A 15,163-nucleotide genomic window follows, 5' to 3' on the forward strand; every position below is an offset into this window, starting at 1 on the left:
TTTTGTAATCACTATTTCCCTATCTAGGTGTTCCCCAACAATCTCTTTAACTCAGTCTTTCTTAGATTGGAAAAAGAAAAGTGTAGTCACCACGGGAATTGTCTCAATAGTTATTCTAAAGTTCAGCAAAGACCAACTTTCCCCAAGCGTCTGGCCTTCCTGAGATCCTATCAAGGAAGGGACCCTGGAGGGATCTCTGATCCTTCTTAGATCTGCCCTTAGAACCCAATATGAGGTCCACCATTATTTTTTTAACCAGTCCTACGGTTTTGTTGACATAGAGAACTCTCAGTGAGGTAATTCTCTTCACTGATGCAGATCAAAAACTGCTCTGAAACTTAGTCTTAGAGAGTTTCCTGGGACATTGAAGAGTTAAATGACTCGCCCATGGTCATATAGTCAGTTTGTGCTGGAGACAGATTTAGACCCAGGTCTCCTGACTCCAAGGCTATGCTATTATGTCACATTACCTCTTAAAGTCCCCTACTTTACTGAGGCTTCATGAACTTGGTGGGTTCCCATGAGGCTGACAACAGGCGTTCCTGCTACTCATTTCTTAGATCCTGCCATTATCCTCCAACCCACTTCCTGCCATCTTGTTCCCCCTGCCCTTCCCAAGGATGAAGGTTTAGGTTCTTTACCGTGGCACAATGAGCTCAATGGGAAAATTTTGGTCCTGGAACAGAAGTGACTGTACTCTCACGTAAGTTTCCATGTTCCCAACAGAGGTAGGGAAAGTTGGTCAGGGGATCCTACTCCACTGAACCCCTAAAAGCTACAAGATTGTGGGAGCAATCTGGGACTTGGCTGGTGACCCCAGTCATCCTTTACCAAAGCCTGTGGTGGTTTTGTGGGGCAGGTCCCACAGCCAGCCTTGTCTCCTAAAGTATACCAAAATCATCACTACAGGAACCCCCAACCCTAGCCACTCCCTAAACCTTTGAATACTAAACCTACAAATCCAAGGGCAGTGACTTTTCCCTCTCCTGATTCTAAGAACTTCACCTTCCAATCCCAAGAAATTCCCCCAAACTGAGAAGCTGTTGGACCCCGGGAACTTCCCCCACCCAGAACAGCCCTAATCCCTGGGACCCCCTGAACCTTGTCAGTGACCATGCTAGTCCTTTCCTGTAGCTATGGGATTTGTCATCCATTTCTTTCCCTGTGATGTATCTAAGGAATAAAGGGCCTTGACTTTTGTATCTAAAATCCTGGGGAAGGGGAGAAGGGTCTAGAACAGAATGGCATTTAGGAGACTTAAGGACTCAAGATCTTTGCTCCTAGGAGGAGGGATGGATTGCTTGTCCCTACTTCATCTGCCCCCACCATCCTTTTCCTATACAGGAGATGAGACACTACTGAAAGAGTCAGGGGGAGGCCCATACCTGGCTGGAAAGACCCTGAACCTCAAGTGCCAAGTGTCTAGCTTTCAGTTTAATACAAGCAGACTAGGCTGGTACCTATGGGCCCCTGGACATGCCCCATTGTGGCTGGCCAGCCTTGACAGCACATTTTCAGAAGCCAGAGAGGACTGTATCACCTCCATCAGAGAGGATACCAGCAGCCAGATTTTTCTCCAGATTAAGGACCTTAGCCTTGGAGATTCTGGCTACTATCGTTGCACGAGGATGGTGGGTGATGGAGGTGATACAGACAAGATGATCTTTGGTTCTGGGACAAATGTGGCTGTGGAACCTGGTGAGTACCTGCTCTGACTCTGTTTTAGGGAAATAGACCTTATGAGACCAGATCTGGTCCTAGGTCACATAGTTACTGGTGCCCAGACTAGAAACCAAGATCCTTCATTTCTCAGACCCTTCTCTCTACCACAGTGTGCTGTGTGAACATGCACAGCTAGCACACCCATTCTGGGCAGTAACCTCTGTGGTAGGTGATTGAAAGACTTTGAGTTCCCACCATAATAAGGTTAATGGACTTGGGACACCCAAATGTGAAGCCCAGAGACCTGTCAGACCCAGTAGAAGCCAGGAGTGGGGGGAAGTTTGGAGGTAGAAAAGGGGCTGTGGTCTGGGGGCAGCACAGGCATGTGAGCTGGGGATGTGAGAGCCAGCCTTGGGCTGGGGCCAGGGAGCTGGGGTTGAGCTCTAGTTTTCACAGTTATTTAGTCACATGAACTCACTTCTCACACTCGGGGTTCAGGTGAGAGAGGGGTGGGAAACAAGGTTGAGGTTTGTTTTTCACAGTTACTTGGTTTCATGTATTTGCTCCCCACACAAGGGGCCAGGCCAGGGCTGAAAGCAGGGCCAGGAAGTGGGTGAGGTTTGGTTTTTACTGTTATTTGGTCACATATGTTTCTTCCCACACTTAGATCTGGGTTGCAGGCTGGCAGCAGGGTGCTCTGGAGGGGCCAGCTGAGTGACAGGAAGTCATGGTTTTATTGCAGGACCTCGGAACCCTCTGTCACCCAGTGTATTCCTGGTGAGGAGTCAGGATGCTGTGGCCTGCCTGGCCAGTGACTTCTACCCCAAGCCACTCAATGTGTCCCTGGCCTCCCTTGGGGCTTTAGTCTCCGCCCAGGCCCTCACTGTGTCTCCCACAGCCCATGGCACCTACAGTGCCATTCAGATCAGCAGGGTTGGTGAGAATGACTCAGTAGCCTGCTCAGTGATGCACCTTGGGAAAGAGACTCTTGTGTCCTACCAGCCAGGTATGAGCAGCCCCTGCCTGGGCATGGGGGGTGGTGGTACCATGAAGGGGCATTTTGGAAGTGTTTTCCATATCACTGAGGGACATAAGTAGGGGAAGGAGCAGGAAGTGGATGAAAATGCTCTAGAGTGAAGAGGAGGCCCCTGATTGGGGAACAGAGGCCTGGACTGGGGCTAGGGGTCTTTGGGTAGAAAGGGCTATTTGAGACCAGTGTTTCCTGACTGGAAGTGGGGGGAGGAATCCATAATAAGGGATGAGTTTCCTGGGATAGATGAGGTGGGAGCCTGACTGATGAAGGGTTTTCTGAACTATAGAGGGAAATCCGGGGCTGGGGAGGAAAGTCCTGGGCTCACTGAATCTCAAGGCTATGGCTGATTATGTCTTTCTGCTTTCAGATACTGGGATCACCCCTCAGGTGGAATCATCTTGTCACCACCAGGAATTCACAGGTGGGTTAAAGGTTAAAGGTGAAAGGGCAGAGATAATGAGCTTGAGCTTAAGCCACCTGATCAGAAGGGAGATAATTCTACCAGTCTGATAGTCTCCATATCTCACCCTCTGATAATTTGATACCCCAGGGTTCCTCATGGCTATGACCAACACAGAGCATGATAAAAACAGCCTAGGTATGTGATAGTTCAGGGATCAGAACATATCCAGAGGGGCTCAGTGTTGGTAATGGCTCAGGGACTGGAGGGAGTGATGGCCTAGATCTTCAGACTATGCGAAGATCCAAAATTCAGGGAAAATGCCAGTCCAGGGCTCAGGATGGGGAGTAGCTCATTTCTATTCTCCCTGGCCTTCTCAGCTGCTTTTCATCTCTGGATGGTTCCCACTTTCTCCCTCCTCTGCTCCTGGTTTTGGGCTTCTGAGTCTCAGTGGAGGAAATCTTTAACCTGAATTAACTTCATTCATTACAGATTTATGCTACAGCATCTCAGCTGGGCCCTCACTCTGAATTTATATTTGTTCAACTCTTATCAACATAGTGGATAGAGAATGGACCTTCAAGTTAGGAAAAGCTGAATTTAAATCCTACCCCTAATATATACTGGCTGTGTGCCCCTGGGCATTTTATTGCTCTAGGCTGCTCTCTAGTATGATAATTTGCAGAGAAAATACCAACCCGCATTAGTGGATGGAGTTACAAGCAGGATTTCCCTTTGTTCCCTTTGCTATCTTTATTCCCTATAGTAACAGTTCCAAACTTATTCTTCTCCTCTACCCACTCATTAACCCACATCCTCCATAGCTTTGGGAGACATCTCCACATTCTATTTCCCTACGGAGCCTGAGCCCCTCCTATGGGAGTGGTCTCCCTCTCAGTTCTCTGTCTCATGCTCATGCCTTTTCAGCTTCATCATCTACTACCCTCTGACTAATATTTGCCAACATGTATTCAGCACTTTAAGGCCTACAAATCACTTTACGTACACTATCTCATTTGAGCCTCTCATGGTGAGAGAGGTACCGGAGCTATTGCCTCCTCCCCTTTCTTATAAATGAGGAAACTGAGTTTCAGAGAGATTTAGTGATTTGTCCGTCATTACACAGTTGGTAAAAAGGGCAGCCAGTGGCTTAGTGGATAGAGCACTGGGCCTGGAATCAGGAAGATTTTTAGTTCAAATCCAGCCTCAGACACTTCCGAGCTGTGTGACCCTGGGCAAGTCACTTAACCTCTCTTTGAGCCTGACAAAACGTGTCCACTGGAGGAGGAAATGGCAAGCCACTTCAATATCCTTCCTAAGAAATCCTGAATGGGATTACAAAGGGTTAGTCACAAATGAAAGACTGAACAGCAACAACACAGACGGTAAATGTTACAGGCTGGATTCTAACTTGCTGTTGGCTCTTCATTTCAGGAAAGTCATTTTGGTGGTTGTTGAGAATAAGCTTCGGTGGTGAAAGGCCTGGGCCAGGGAGACCCAAATAGAAGGCTTCATAACAGTCTTTATTGACTCTAGATCTTGCACTCTTTCTATTTCATCACACCGACTCTGAGGAATCCCTAGTGCAGTCTCTGCCATTGAGCCCATCTCCTCCCGCCTCCTCCAGGGCCTTGTTCCATCTCCAATGTCTCCTTTGCTCCTAGTTCAGTCCCTCTGATGATGAACTTGGGTCTTCCCAAACCCCTTTATCTTAATTACCCATCCATTCTATGCAACACTTCTCTCTCTTTCACTGCTAAAATTCTCAGAGTTGTCATCACTCTTTTGTCAGTTTCTCCCCAAGCTCTTCCCATCTGTCTTCCATACTCTTCCCTCTGCACAGTGAGTTCTCAGTGACTTCCTAACAACCAAATCCAGAGGCTTCTTTCAGTCTCCATTCTCCTTTGACCTCTCTGCAGCTCTTTATGCATATTATCATCTATGACTGAATGCCTTCTTGCCCACGGTCCTCTAGAAACACTGTATTATCTTTATTTTTTACTCCCCTCTCTACGTGCTTCTTCTCTATCCCCCTCTCTGGACCCTGTTTAGTGTGGATACTCCTTAAGGGCCAGTCCTGGGCTTTCTTCTCTTCTCTTTCCTTTGTCAATTTTCTCCTCCAGAGCTATCTAGGTCCAGTGGACAGATATTCATCAGGATGACTGGAAATAGCTCAGGATGCAACGGCAGACCCTGGCCCTTTTAAGCTAAGGTCTCTTCAGGTTCTCACTTTGGGTGAAGTAACACCCATTCAGTGAATAGGTCTCTTTAAGAAGTGAGTCAAGGGATGACCCCAGTCTCCTTGATCACTCACTATCTTTATCTCCAGGCCTTTAGCTCTTTCATGAGGCTCCAAACCACACTTCCAAATGCCTTCAGAACACCTCTACCTGCATAGCCCCCTGGTCCCTCAAATTGAACACGTCTAAAGTGGAGCTTATTCTCTTTCCCCCTATGTTTGACATTTCCCCTTGTTCTGCTGCTATTCAGTTCACCCTTTCTCCTGTGCTGTATCTTTGGGGTGATTGTTGATTTTTCAGCTCGCTTCAGTCTTATATCTTGTTAGTCACCAAGTCCTGCCAACTCTGCTTCTACAACATCTTTTACTCCAGTCTGCACCCCTTTATTCTTAACGTCATCTTCCTAGTAAAGGCCCTAATTATTGTTTTCCTGGATTGTCGAGATATTTGCCTGGTATGTTTTCCTACTTCTGCTCTCTCTTCCACGTCACAATACAATCACCAGAATAATCTTCCATACACACACACACACACACACACACACACACACACACACACAGAGTCATTTGAGTTCTCTGTTCAGAAATTGTTAGTGGCTTCCTTTGATCTCCCACTGTTTTAACAATCCGGCTAGCAGCTTCTGTGGGGGTGTAAGATCCACCCACAGCCAGCACCCAGAAAGCTGCCAATAGCACAGGTTCTTTTGATCTGCTTAACTAAGGAAAGCAAGGTGAAGGGGTTGACGAGCTTACTTTAATTCAGCATACAAATATCATTCACTTAGTTCAGGGAAAAAAAGCCAGCACCCTGAACTTCAGAGCAAATTACAAACAAAGTACAAACATCAATCAAGGCAGACCCAATACGGATTCATAGTTACCAACATCTAGGTTCAGCCCGGGAGCTCAGAACAAGGGCTGGCCCAGAGTCACGCATGCCACCACTGCTGTGGGAATGAGCTCCAAAGAACAGACAGCCAACCCTTGGTTTTTATATCTTTTTCAGCATCAGGTGTGTCACACATGCGACTCACCCACATGACCTAGAATTGTCACAAAGAGGTGGACTTAAACCCACATGGTCTAAGAGCCTCTGCTCTCCCAGACATGTAAACTAGGCCCTCCCTGGAGTTAGCCCCACCTTGGGCCCCACCTTAGTTGCCAATCCACACCCACTAAGGTTTTACACCTAATAGGGGTTTGGGCCTGGAGCTTAGCACCTAGTAAGGCTCAATGAATTACTCAAAGGGAACAAAAGCCAAACTATTCAAGGGCACTTGTTGAACTAAGTGCTAAGGAGCTTATTTTGCTTATCAACACACCCACATAATGTCCCAACTCTGTTGTTTGGCATTATAGGCCTTCCACCATTCAATGCCACCCTGATCTCATTTTACTCTCTTTCATGTAGTCTAACCTCTTATTAGAGTGGTTTACTCATTGCCCATTGAACATACCATCTCCCTGTTCACTTCCTTGCATTTCCTCAGGTTCTTACATATGTGTTCAATAACCTCTCAATGTCCCCCTCTTGGTTTGTTGAATTTTTGCCCATTCTTTCAATTCAAATTCAAACTCTTGTCCATTAATCCTTCCTTGAAGCCCTTATTCCATAGTGACTTTCCCCCTCAGGCTTCAGATAGCAGATTGCTTTGCACCTCTCTAATGCACTTGTATAATATTGTATATTGTAGTTAACTGTGTCTGTGCCTTCTTGTTGTTGTGTTTGCCCTTTGTTTTTGAAGAGGACCATGACATCAGGGAGATGACGACATGACTTGCAATTGACTTTGATTTGATTGAGGGAGGGCTGTGAAAGGTCGTCAACCTCACTTTCTCCTCCAAGGCCATCTGGGTCCAGTGGACAGATATTCATCAGGATGACTGGAGATGGCTCAGGATGCAATGGGAGACCCTGGCCCTTTTAAGCTAAGGTCTCTTCAGGTTCTCACTTTAAGTGAGGTAACACTCATTCAGTGAAGGCCTCTTTAAGAAGTGAGTCAGGGGCAGCTAGGTGGCTCAGTGAGTAGTGCACTGGCCCTGGAGTCAGTAGGACCTGAGTTCAAATTTGGCCTCAGACGCTTGACACACTTACTAGTTGTGTGACCTTGGGCAAGTCATTTAACCCCAATTGCCCTGCCTCCTCCCCTCACAAAAAGAAGTGAGTCAAGGGATGACCTCTTTAATAAAAAAAAAAATCAAACTGGCCAAAAGAGAAACAGTTTGTGCCTTAGGCCCCTAGTAGACTGTCAACTTTGTGAATGTGAGTACTATGTATCATCAAAACATTGTATCTCCTTCAACACATAACATAGTATTGGTGTACATTTTAATAAATGTAAGTTCAACAAACAGATAAATGAAATAATGAAGAAATGAAGAAAGCCAGAGTTCAGAACCTATGATATCTTCCTAGGGGCTGAGAAGAAGGATAAGCCAAATTTTCGAGTCTGTGATAGTCTAAAACTCAGGGTGTGTAATAATGTGGGAATTGAAATGCGTGATCACCTTGGGAAAAGGGTGTAGGAACTCATATTCAGTGTTTGTGGTAGTCCAGGAAAACGTGTTGGAATAACCAAGTGGCCAAAGTATTCAGGCTCAGTGTGTGTGATAACCCATTGCACAGAATGCGTGATGTCTTAGGGCTCAGTGTCTGGGATAAGACATTGTTTAGGGTGTGATTTCCCTTGGGTTCAGATTCTGAGATGGCTCTTGGTTCAGTGTGTTTGATAGCTCAAAACTAAGGGTGCATGTGATAAACCAATACTTAAAGCATGCCATGGTATGCCATGATGGGGCAAAGTGAACGTGAATACCCAGCATGTGTGTAATATTCCCTTCTCTAGAGGCAACTGACAATGTGGGTTTATTTTTCTCAGACCATAAGGGCCCCATCATTGATTCCTAATTAAATCCAAAGATACCTTTCTCTCCTGATCCTGACCTTTCTCTCTTATAGCGGGGGAAGCAGGACCTGAGCAGGGGAACCAGGTGCTCCTGGGACTGCTGGGCTTGAGACTGCTATTGATGAAGACCGTGGCTATCAACATCCTCTTCACCACCCTGGTCTCAATCTTTTGATGTTCCTCCCATCCCATGAAATTATCCCATTAATCCTAATCTGCTCCCTCATATTCCCATCTATCTGTCCTCCCCAACCCCCATCCATATTCAGCCTCTTTTTTCTCAGGCTCCTCTCTATCCCTTTATCTTTCTCCAAACTAACCTCATAAAATCATGTCTCTTCCTCTAGGCATTTCATAGTCTTTTCTCTGCCTTCATGCCCTCTGTTCCCTTAGATTCTTTTTTATTTTCCAAGTCTCCTCTCTTTCCTATTATTCTTTCCCTATGATGTCCCTTCTGTGGGTGGAAAAGGTGAATGAAGGGAAGGGAATAAGCTGCCTGCAGATAAGTTTGACCTCTGACTCCCTGACTCTTGACTTCTGACCTTTGCTTCTCCTGAAGCCTGAGAAACAAAGTTCTAGCAGCCACCATTTGTACCCTGTCATGATCATTTGAACCCCAGAATGATCCCAGCGACCCCAGTCACATTCATTCCCCCTTAATATTCAGAATAGTCAATCTTCAGTCTATGTCCCCTGAAATAGCAAGGGTATTCCTTTCTTTGGAGGTCGGGATATGGAAGTGGGAGTGGGGGACCAGATATTCATAGACCATGTTCCCCAAGTTTCCATAGCTTGGGCTGCAGCAACAGTTCCCACTATTACCTTTTCCCTATATGAGCCTTTTTTGAGTATAAAACCAGGTTGTGACTTTCAGTTCATGTTCATGAGATTATGGCTGTCTGGGCTGCTTGGAGCGAGTAGGGACCATGTACAGTGTCAGAAGTTAGGCTGTGAAGGTTGGGGACCTAGGGGGGAGAAAATCAGCCTCATCATTCTCAAGTACTTAGCTTCTCTTACTATGTCCCTGGCAAGGTCACTATCTTTCATTCTTACACTATCCTTACATTCTTACATTCCCTTAAAGGAATCATACGGGGGAGGGATCTTAATCTGTGGGTCAAATGTAGGGATGGACTTCCTGGTGTGAGATCTCCTTGAGCCCCTAATGCTATCTATGTCTGTCCCTCTTCCCAAGGATGTTCCTGAGGTAAGGGGCATCAGGATACTTTAGGATACAACTCAGAGCCTAGACTTCCTCTGAGATGCAGCTGACTCTAATCTGAGTCCTCTGTACCCTCAAAGATCAAATGTTAGTGTTGTGTGAACCACTGTTTCCCTAGTAAGAGAGGAAATGGAAGGAGGACCAGGGAGTACACACTTCTAGAAAGAATTCCAGAGAGCCAAGGGGTCCAGGAGGGAGAAACCCTAGTGGGAAACAAGGACAGATGACCAAGAATGAGAATGGATAGGACAATCCCTCAGGCTATAGGAGAAAAGAACAAGGGAATAACTTGGGGGTCCTGGAGTTAAGCTTAGCCTCAAATGCTGACACTCTCTTGGAAGGAAGGAAACAAGCATTTATTAAGTGATTACTATGTGCCAGGAACCACACCAAGCTCTGGAGATATAAATATATGTAAAAAAGAAAGACAATGCCTGCCCTCAAGAAGCTTACCTTCTAATGGGAGAAGACAACACACAAAAGGGAGCTTAAAGGGGGTAAAGGGAAAGGATGAAGACACTCAAGGGGATGTTTTTGAAGTACAGAAGCCAGGAACAGAGCCAAGAGGAGAATAAAGGCCAATCTGAGTCCCTCCACAAAATGGAGACTCCAAAAGGAATTCACCAGTGAGAAAAGATGGTGGGCCTCACAGAGACACATTCCAGGTTGAAAAGATTGCAGGCACATTAGGATGTGGTATGGTGAGGAGGTCCCAGGTGCTAAAGGAAGCAGAATGAGGCAGTGTTGGGACATGTTTTTGAAGACTAGAAGCCAAGAATAGGCCCCTTGGTCCCAAGTGTAAGGAAAAATCACAACATAAACCCACCTATGAACAAAGGAGTGTTCAGGGATTAAACTTATTAAGTGACATGATACCAGAGGAATTTGGGTCATAAAACTGACACACTGTCTTCCCTGACCTCCCATCAAATAAATCAATCATCTGAGGCTCATGAGGGTGAAACTTGTAAAACTTCAGTCTGGGTATCAACCTATAATGATGAAGTAAGAATAACTGTTCCATACTGCCTTGATGGGCATGAAGTGCTGCAAATGACAATGATGGTGGGGAATGAGATGCTGGGGACATGGACATGCCAGCATCTTCCTTGTTCATACTTCCTCCCTGTATTCTGAGCCTACTTCTCCCCCACTCATCCTCTCCTCATGCCATTCATTCATAAGCCAGTGCATTAAAGGATGTTCTTAAGACTCCTGGCCCAGATAAACTGAGGCCCACATCCCATCCCCCATCAAACCAAGCTCCCTCTTTGTACCTTCCCTGTCCAACCCTGCTTGTGGGAAAAAATGACCTCCTGATTACCAAAGTGTGTGGCAGCTCAGGCCTTGTTAGGTAGTTCGACAGCAGGCTGGAGGCAGCTCGCTAGAACCCAAAAGAAATGCTAACCTGGCCCAGGTCTTTGATTAAGCTGATAGGGAGAGGCTTACCACAGAGCATATAAGGGCCACTCTACTTACTCTTCAATTTCTCATCTCTGAAGGAATAATAATAATAATAATTAACTTTTACATAGCACCTATGCACCAGGCACTCTTCTAAGCATTTTACAAATGTTACAACCTGGGAGGTAGGTGCTATTGTCATCCCCATTTGACAGATGAAGAAACTGAGGCAAACAAATGTCAAGCGACTCACCCAGGGATACCCAGGGTCTGAGGTGAGATTTGAACTCAGAAATTCCTGACTCTAGGCTCTGCACTCTATCCACTGCACCACCTAGTTGTCCCAAGCCTTGTGCTCTCTGTTTCTACCTGGGGTCAGTAAGTCCTTCATCTTGGTACTACTGCTTGAGAATGATATCCTTAGCATCTCATTACAGGAACCTCTTACTTTCATACCCAGACTCCAAGGGTTTAGCTGTGCCAGGTAAGATCCTTGCTTGAAAAAATTGTCAGAGTTGGCAGGATCATGTGCAATGGCCAGGGAGGAAGTTCAGAAAGAGCAGCAGTCAGGAGGACGTGACCCATCCCCTCCCTCTGAAGCTAAAATGGCTTAATATGGCACCTGGTGTCTGATCACACAAGAACTATGGGATCTATGAGATAAATGCCATCTTGGGATTGCCCCGCTGAGTCTGAGGATATCAATAGATGGATCCACCATCTACAGGGAACCTACAGGGACTGAACAGTGGAAGGAAAATTGTCCCCTGGGTGGTCTTAGTGTAATAAAGAAGCAAGAGAGGAAATAGCCTGACTTTGCTAGGATACAAAGGAGGAAAGGGTGACAGGATTGTGCTCTGGACTGCCTGTTGGCTGAGTGACTCCTACTCAACCCCTGTTGAAGCTGGATCTTCTAGAGCTGAGTTTGGGGGACCATAGGATGTGGAAGGTAAGATCTACAGACAGCGTGTGGTGGATGAGCAGTCAGACAATGGCGGATCTCCTTGGAAACTCCAAATCCATCATCTACTCTGCTGCCAAAGTGATTTTCATGAATTGCGTGTCTGACTCTGACCTTCCCATCTCCCAACTCAATAAACCCCAGTGGTTCTTATAGCCTCCAGGATCAAATACAAAATGTTCCTTTTGGCATTTAAAGCCCTTGACAACCTGATCACTTCCTACCTTTCCAGTCTTTTTACCTTTACTCCCCAAATGTATTCTATGATCCAGAGACTCCATGTTCTTCTACTTGCTGTCCCCTATTACATCGCTAATGCAATATCCACATCGGCTGCTCTGAATATGCAGGTGAATTCCTAGGTTTGAATTGCAACATATAACAGACTGTCTTTATAGAAGACAAAACCAAAACATTTATTCAAACAGCAGAAAGCCAAATCCATAATAGCAACAAAGAAATCTATACACAATATCAATGCAGGGGGCACTGTCATCCCCAAGCCTTTCCTCCATCAGTCTTCCCCACAAACAAACTCCCTCAAACAAAATCACTCCCTCTCTCACTTATGCTAGCTGCTCTGTTCTCTCTGCCTGCCTCCTCTCTCTCCAAACTCCAACTCTTACTGTCTCTCTCCTAACTCTGACTCACTCCAACTTCCTGCTCTACCCCTTCCTGTTCCCTTGATTCAGTAAGCTCCTCCTACCACAGGATCCATGTGACTCAGACTCATGTGACTCGGGCAGGTCACATGGGCCTATTAATGGATGGGAAAGATCTTCCTATTTCCACTAACAATACATTAACAATACACTTATGTCTGGAATACTCTCTTTCCTTGCCTTCACCTCTTGTCTTCCTTGGATTTCTTTAAGATTCGTCTCAAATCCCACCTGCTGCAAGAGGCTTTTTTCCATCCTCCCCAGATCCTCCCTCATTAGCAGATGGCTTCTTTCTGAAATTGCTTTCCATTTACATGGCAGATAATAAAGTTGTTTGCTTGTTGTCTTCTCTATTAGAATGTGAGCTCCTTGAGAGCAGGGACTATGTTTTGGCCTTTCCCTGTATCCTTGGTGTTTAGCACAATCTCAAGCATATAGTCAATGTTTAATATATTTTTTTTAACTTTTTGACTGACTGAATAAAAACTCCCCACAAGCAACCTGAGTTGGAGTACTGGGTGCTCCATTTTATAATTTGGGCACAGGCCTTTCACAACTCCTTTTCTGTAAGGGAATGAGAAAAAGCCCACCTAGCTGTCATCATTAATCTAACCTGTAAGGTGAGGTAGGTCTGAGTCAAAGTGAGTGCAATATTCTTCCAAGGAACTGGATCAACACAAACCATATTCCTTCATGATCTTGGGAGATGCTTCTCAAATGACTTCTTTGGCCACTGGACAATGGTACTTGTTAAGTTAACCTTACTGACAGTGAATTGAAGCATCTGAGAATCCTGACCACTAAACCCTTGATGCCATTGTAAGTTCAGCTAATTACCTAAGTAGGCCCTCAACAAGGGGTTCCTATCCTGTTCCAGTGAGTTGATAGGTCATTGCAGGTAGGATGGCTCCCAAAGGGTGACTTTCCCTAGGAATCTAAAGCAGGCCAGTGGACTGATCTGATACGGACTGCCTCCCAAAAGAATTTCTGAAAGTAACCCAACAATCCCAGGTGGCCTCCCTGACATACCTGAAATGACTTAGGGCCTCTTTCTTGGGGGCTCCATTTGCCCTTACTCACGGCCACCCTTGGAGAGATTTAGGACCTCGTGCTTGTGACCCTAAATACCTTAGCTCAGATGGATTTAGGGCATCAGGTCCTAAAGATGACATGATCTGGGGCAAAAGGACCCTCTGGCAAGCTGTTGTTATAAATACTGTTACACCGTCTAGGAATAAACAATACTTGTTTGAAAGCCAGAAAGGTTTTGATTATATTTTACATTTATTCGGTCTGAATAAATGAGTACATCCCCTGAATGGAGTACAAGAGAGTACAAGGACTGAGACAAATGCCAGTCCTTTTATTGACTCCCAGTTCAAATCTCTTGCCTGGCTCTTCATTGGCCAGATGTAATCCCCCGACTGCCTATGTCATGCCCTTCTCAAATGGCTCATTAAACGTTCGTAAAAGCCTCTAACCTTTCACCCAATCAGAAGTTTGGTTTCTGCTAGATCATAGCTCTGATCAGAACCCATCACCTGACCTACAATCTACTATCACTATCCTGTGGAAACAAAACTCCTCCCACCATTTCTCACACTGTGAATGAAAAGGTCCTGTCCTTTGGGAGCTATAGATTTAGCTGTTAAAACCTGAGACTCCTTAGGAGGAGCTAGGTGGAGCAGTGGACAGAGCTCTGGTCCCAGAGGCAGAAAGAACTGAGCTTAAATTCGACTTCTTGGGATTGTCAAGAGGATCAAATGAGATAATACTTGTAAAGCACTTAGCACAGTTCCTGGCACATAGGAGGCCCTTAATAAATGCTTGTTGCCTTCCTTCCTAAAGAAGAAATGGATGGCAAGACATTCAGCATCTTAGTGTGGGGGTTCTAATGGTTTAGGGCAGGAGATGAGGGGGGCAAGTACTCCTATTCCCCCCTCCCCATATCCTTTTATTCAGACTTAAAGAGCTTGAAAGTAGGGACCAATGTCTCCCAATTTGACCAGTCCTTGGCTCTACCAATCCTGTCAGGAGGTCTTATGATAGGGTTGTGATGAAGTAGGATGGGGGCATTCAAAACAAATGTTCCCTGGACTATTAGATACAGAATCACAAATTATATTTATCCAGGGAAATCTAATCCAAGTCATGGGGGAAGTGCATGGTGGAGTGGCATAGGATTCCCATACAATTATGATGGTTTGGAAGAGTGTCCACCTTGGGAGCCACAGCCAGGACTCACATGATGGTTGGACACTGAACCCTGGTGATGCTGGACTACCAACCTTAATTGATTATTGCATCATCATCATCATCATCATCATCATCATCTAGTGTTTTAAGGCTTGCAAAGCCTTACAAAGCATTTTTAGGGTTATATTATTTCATATGGTCCCCACACATATTATGTCATATGATCCTCATGGCAACCCTGTGAGGTAAGTGGTATTATAATCCCCTTTTTACAGATGAGGATATAGTATGAGAAAGGTTAAGTGACTTGCCCAGGGTCACACACCTAGTAAGTGTCTAAGGCAGGATTAGAACTCAGGTTTTACTAGTTCGAAGTTTAGCATTCTATTACCTATGCCTCCTAAATGCCAGACAATCTAAATAACCAGGAGACTCTCCTTGTTAAAGTGAGATGTGTCAAACCCCAGGGTGCCACATT

The 15,163-nt window shown here is 45.5% G+C and overlaps 1 protein-coding gene across 1 annotated transcript in view; it reads left to right on the top strand.

Moving 5' to 3' along the window:
- LOC118833563 (M1-specific T cell receptor alpha chain-like) overlaps positions 1-8,590 on the top strand; it is a 44,032-nt gene extending 35,442 nt beyond the window's left edge. The window contains 5 exon segments of the mRNA XM_036740933.1: positions 656-703; positions 1,345-1,698; positions 2,405-2,668; positions 3,063-3,116; positions 8,294-8,590. Coding sequence (XP_036596828.1) covers positions 656-703; positions 1,345-1,698; positions 2,405-2,668; positions 3,063-3,116; positions 8,294-8,415 — 842 coding nt within the window. The 3' untranslated portion in view covers positions 8,416-8,590.
- Positions 8,591-15,163: the final 6,573 nt, after the last annotated feature.

This window comes from Trichosurus vulpecula, chromosome 1, assembly GCF_011100635.1.
Source record: "Trichosurus vulpecula isolate mTriVul1 chromosome 1, mTriVul1.pri, whole genome shotgun sequence".
In the NCBI taxonomy this organism is placed as follows: domain Eukaryota; kingdom Metazoa; phylum Chordata; class Mammalia; order Diprotodontia; family Phalangeridae; genus Trichosurus; species Trichosurus vulpecula.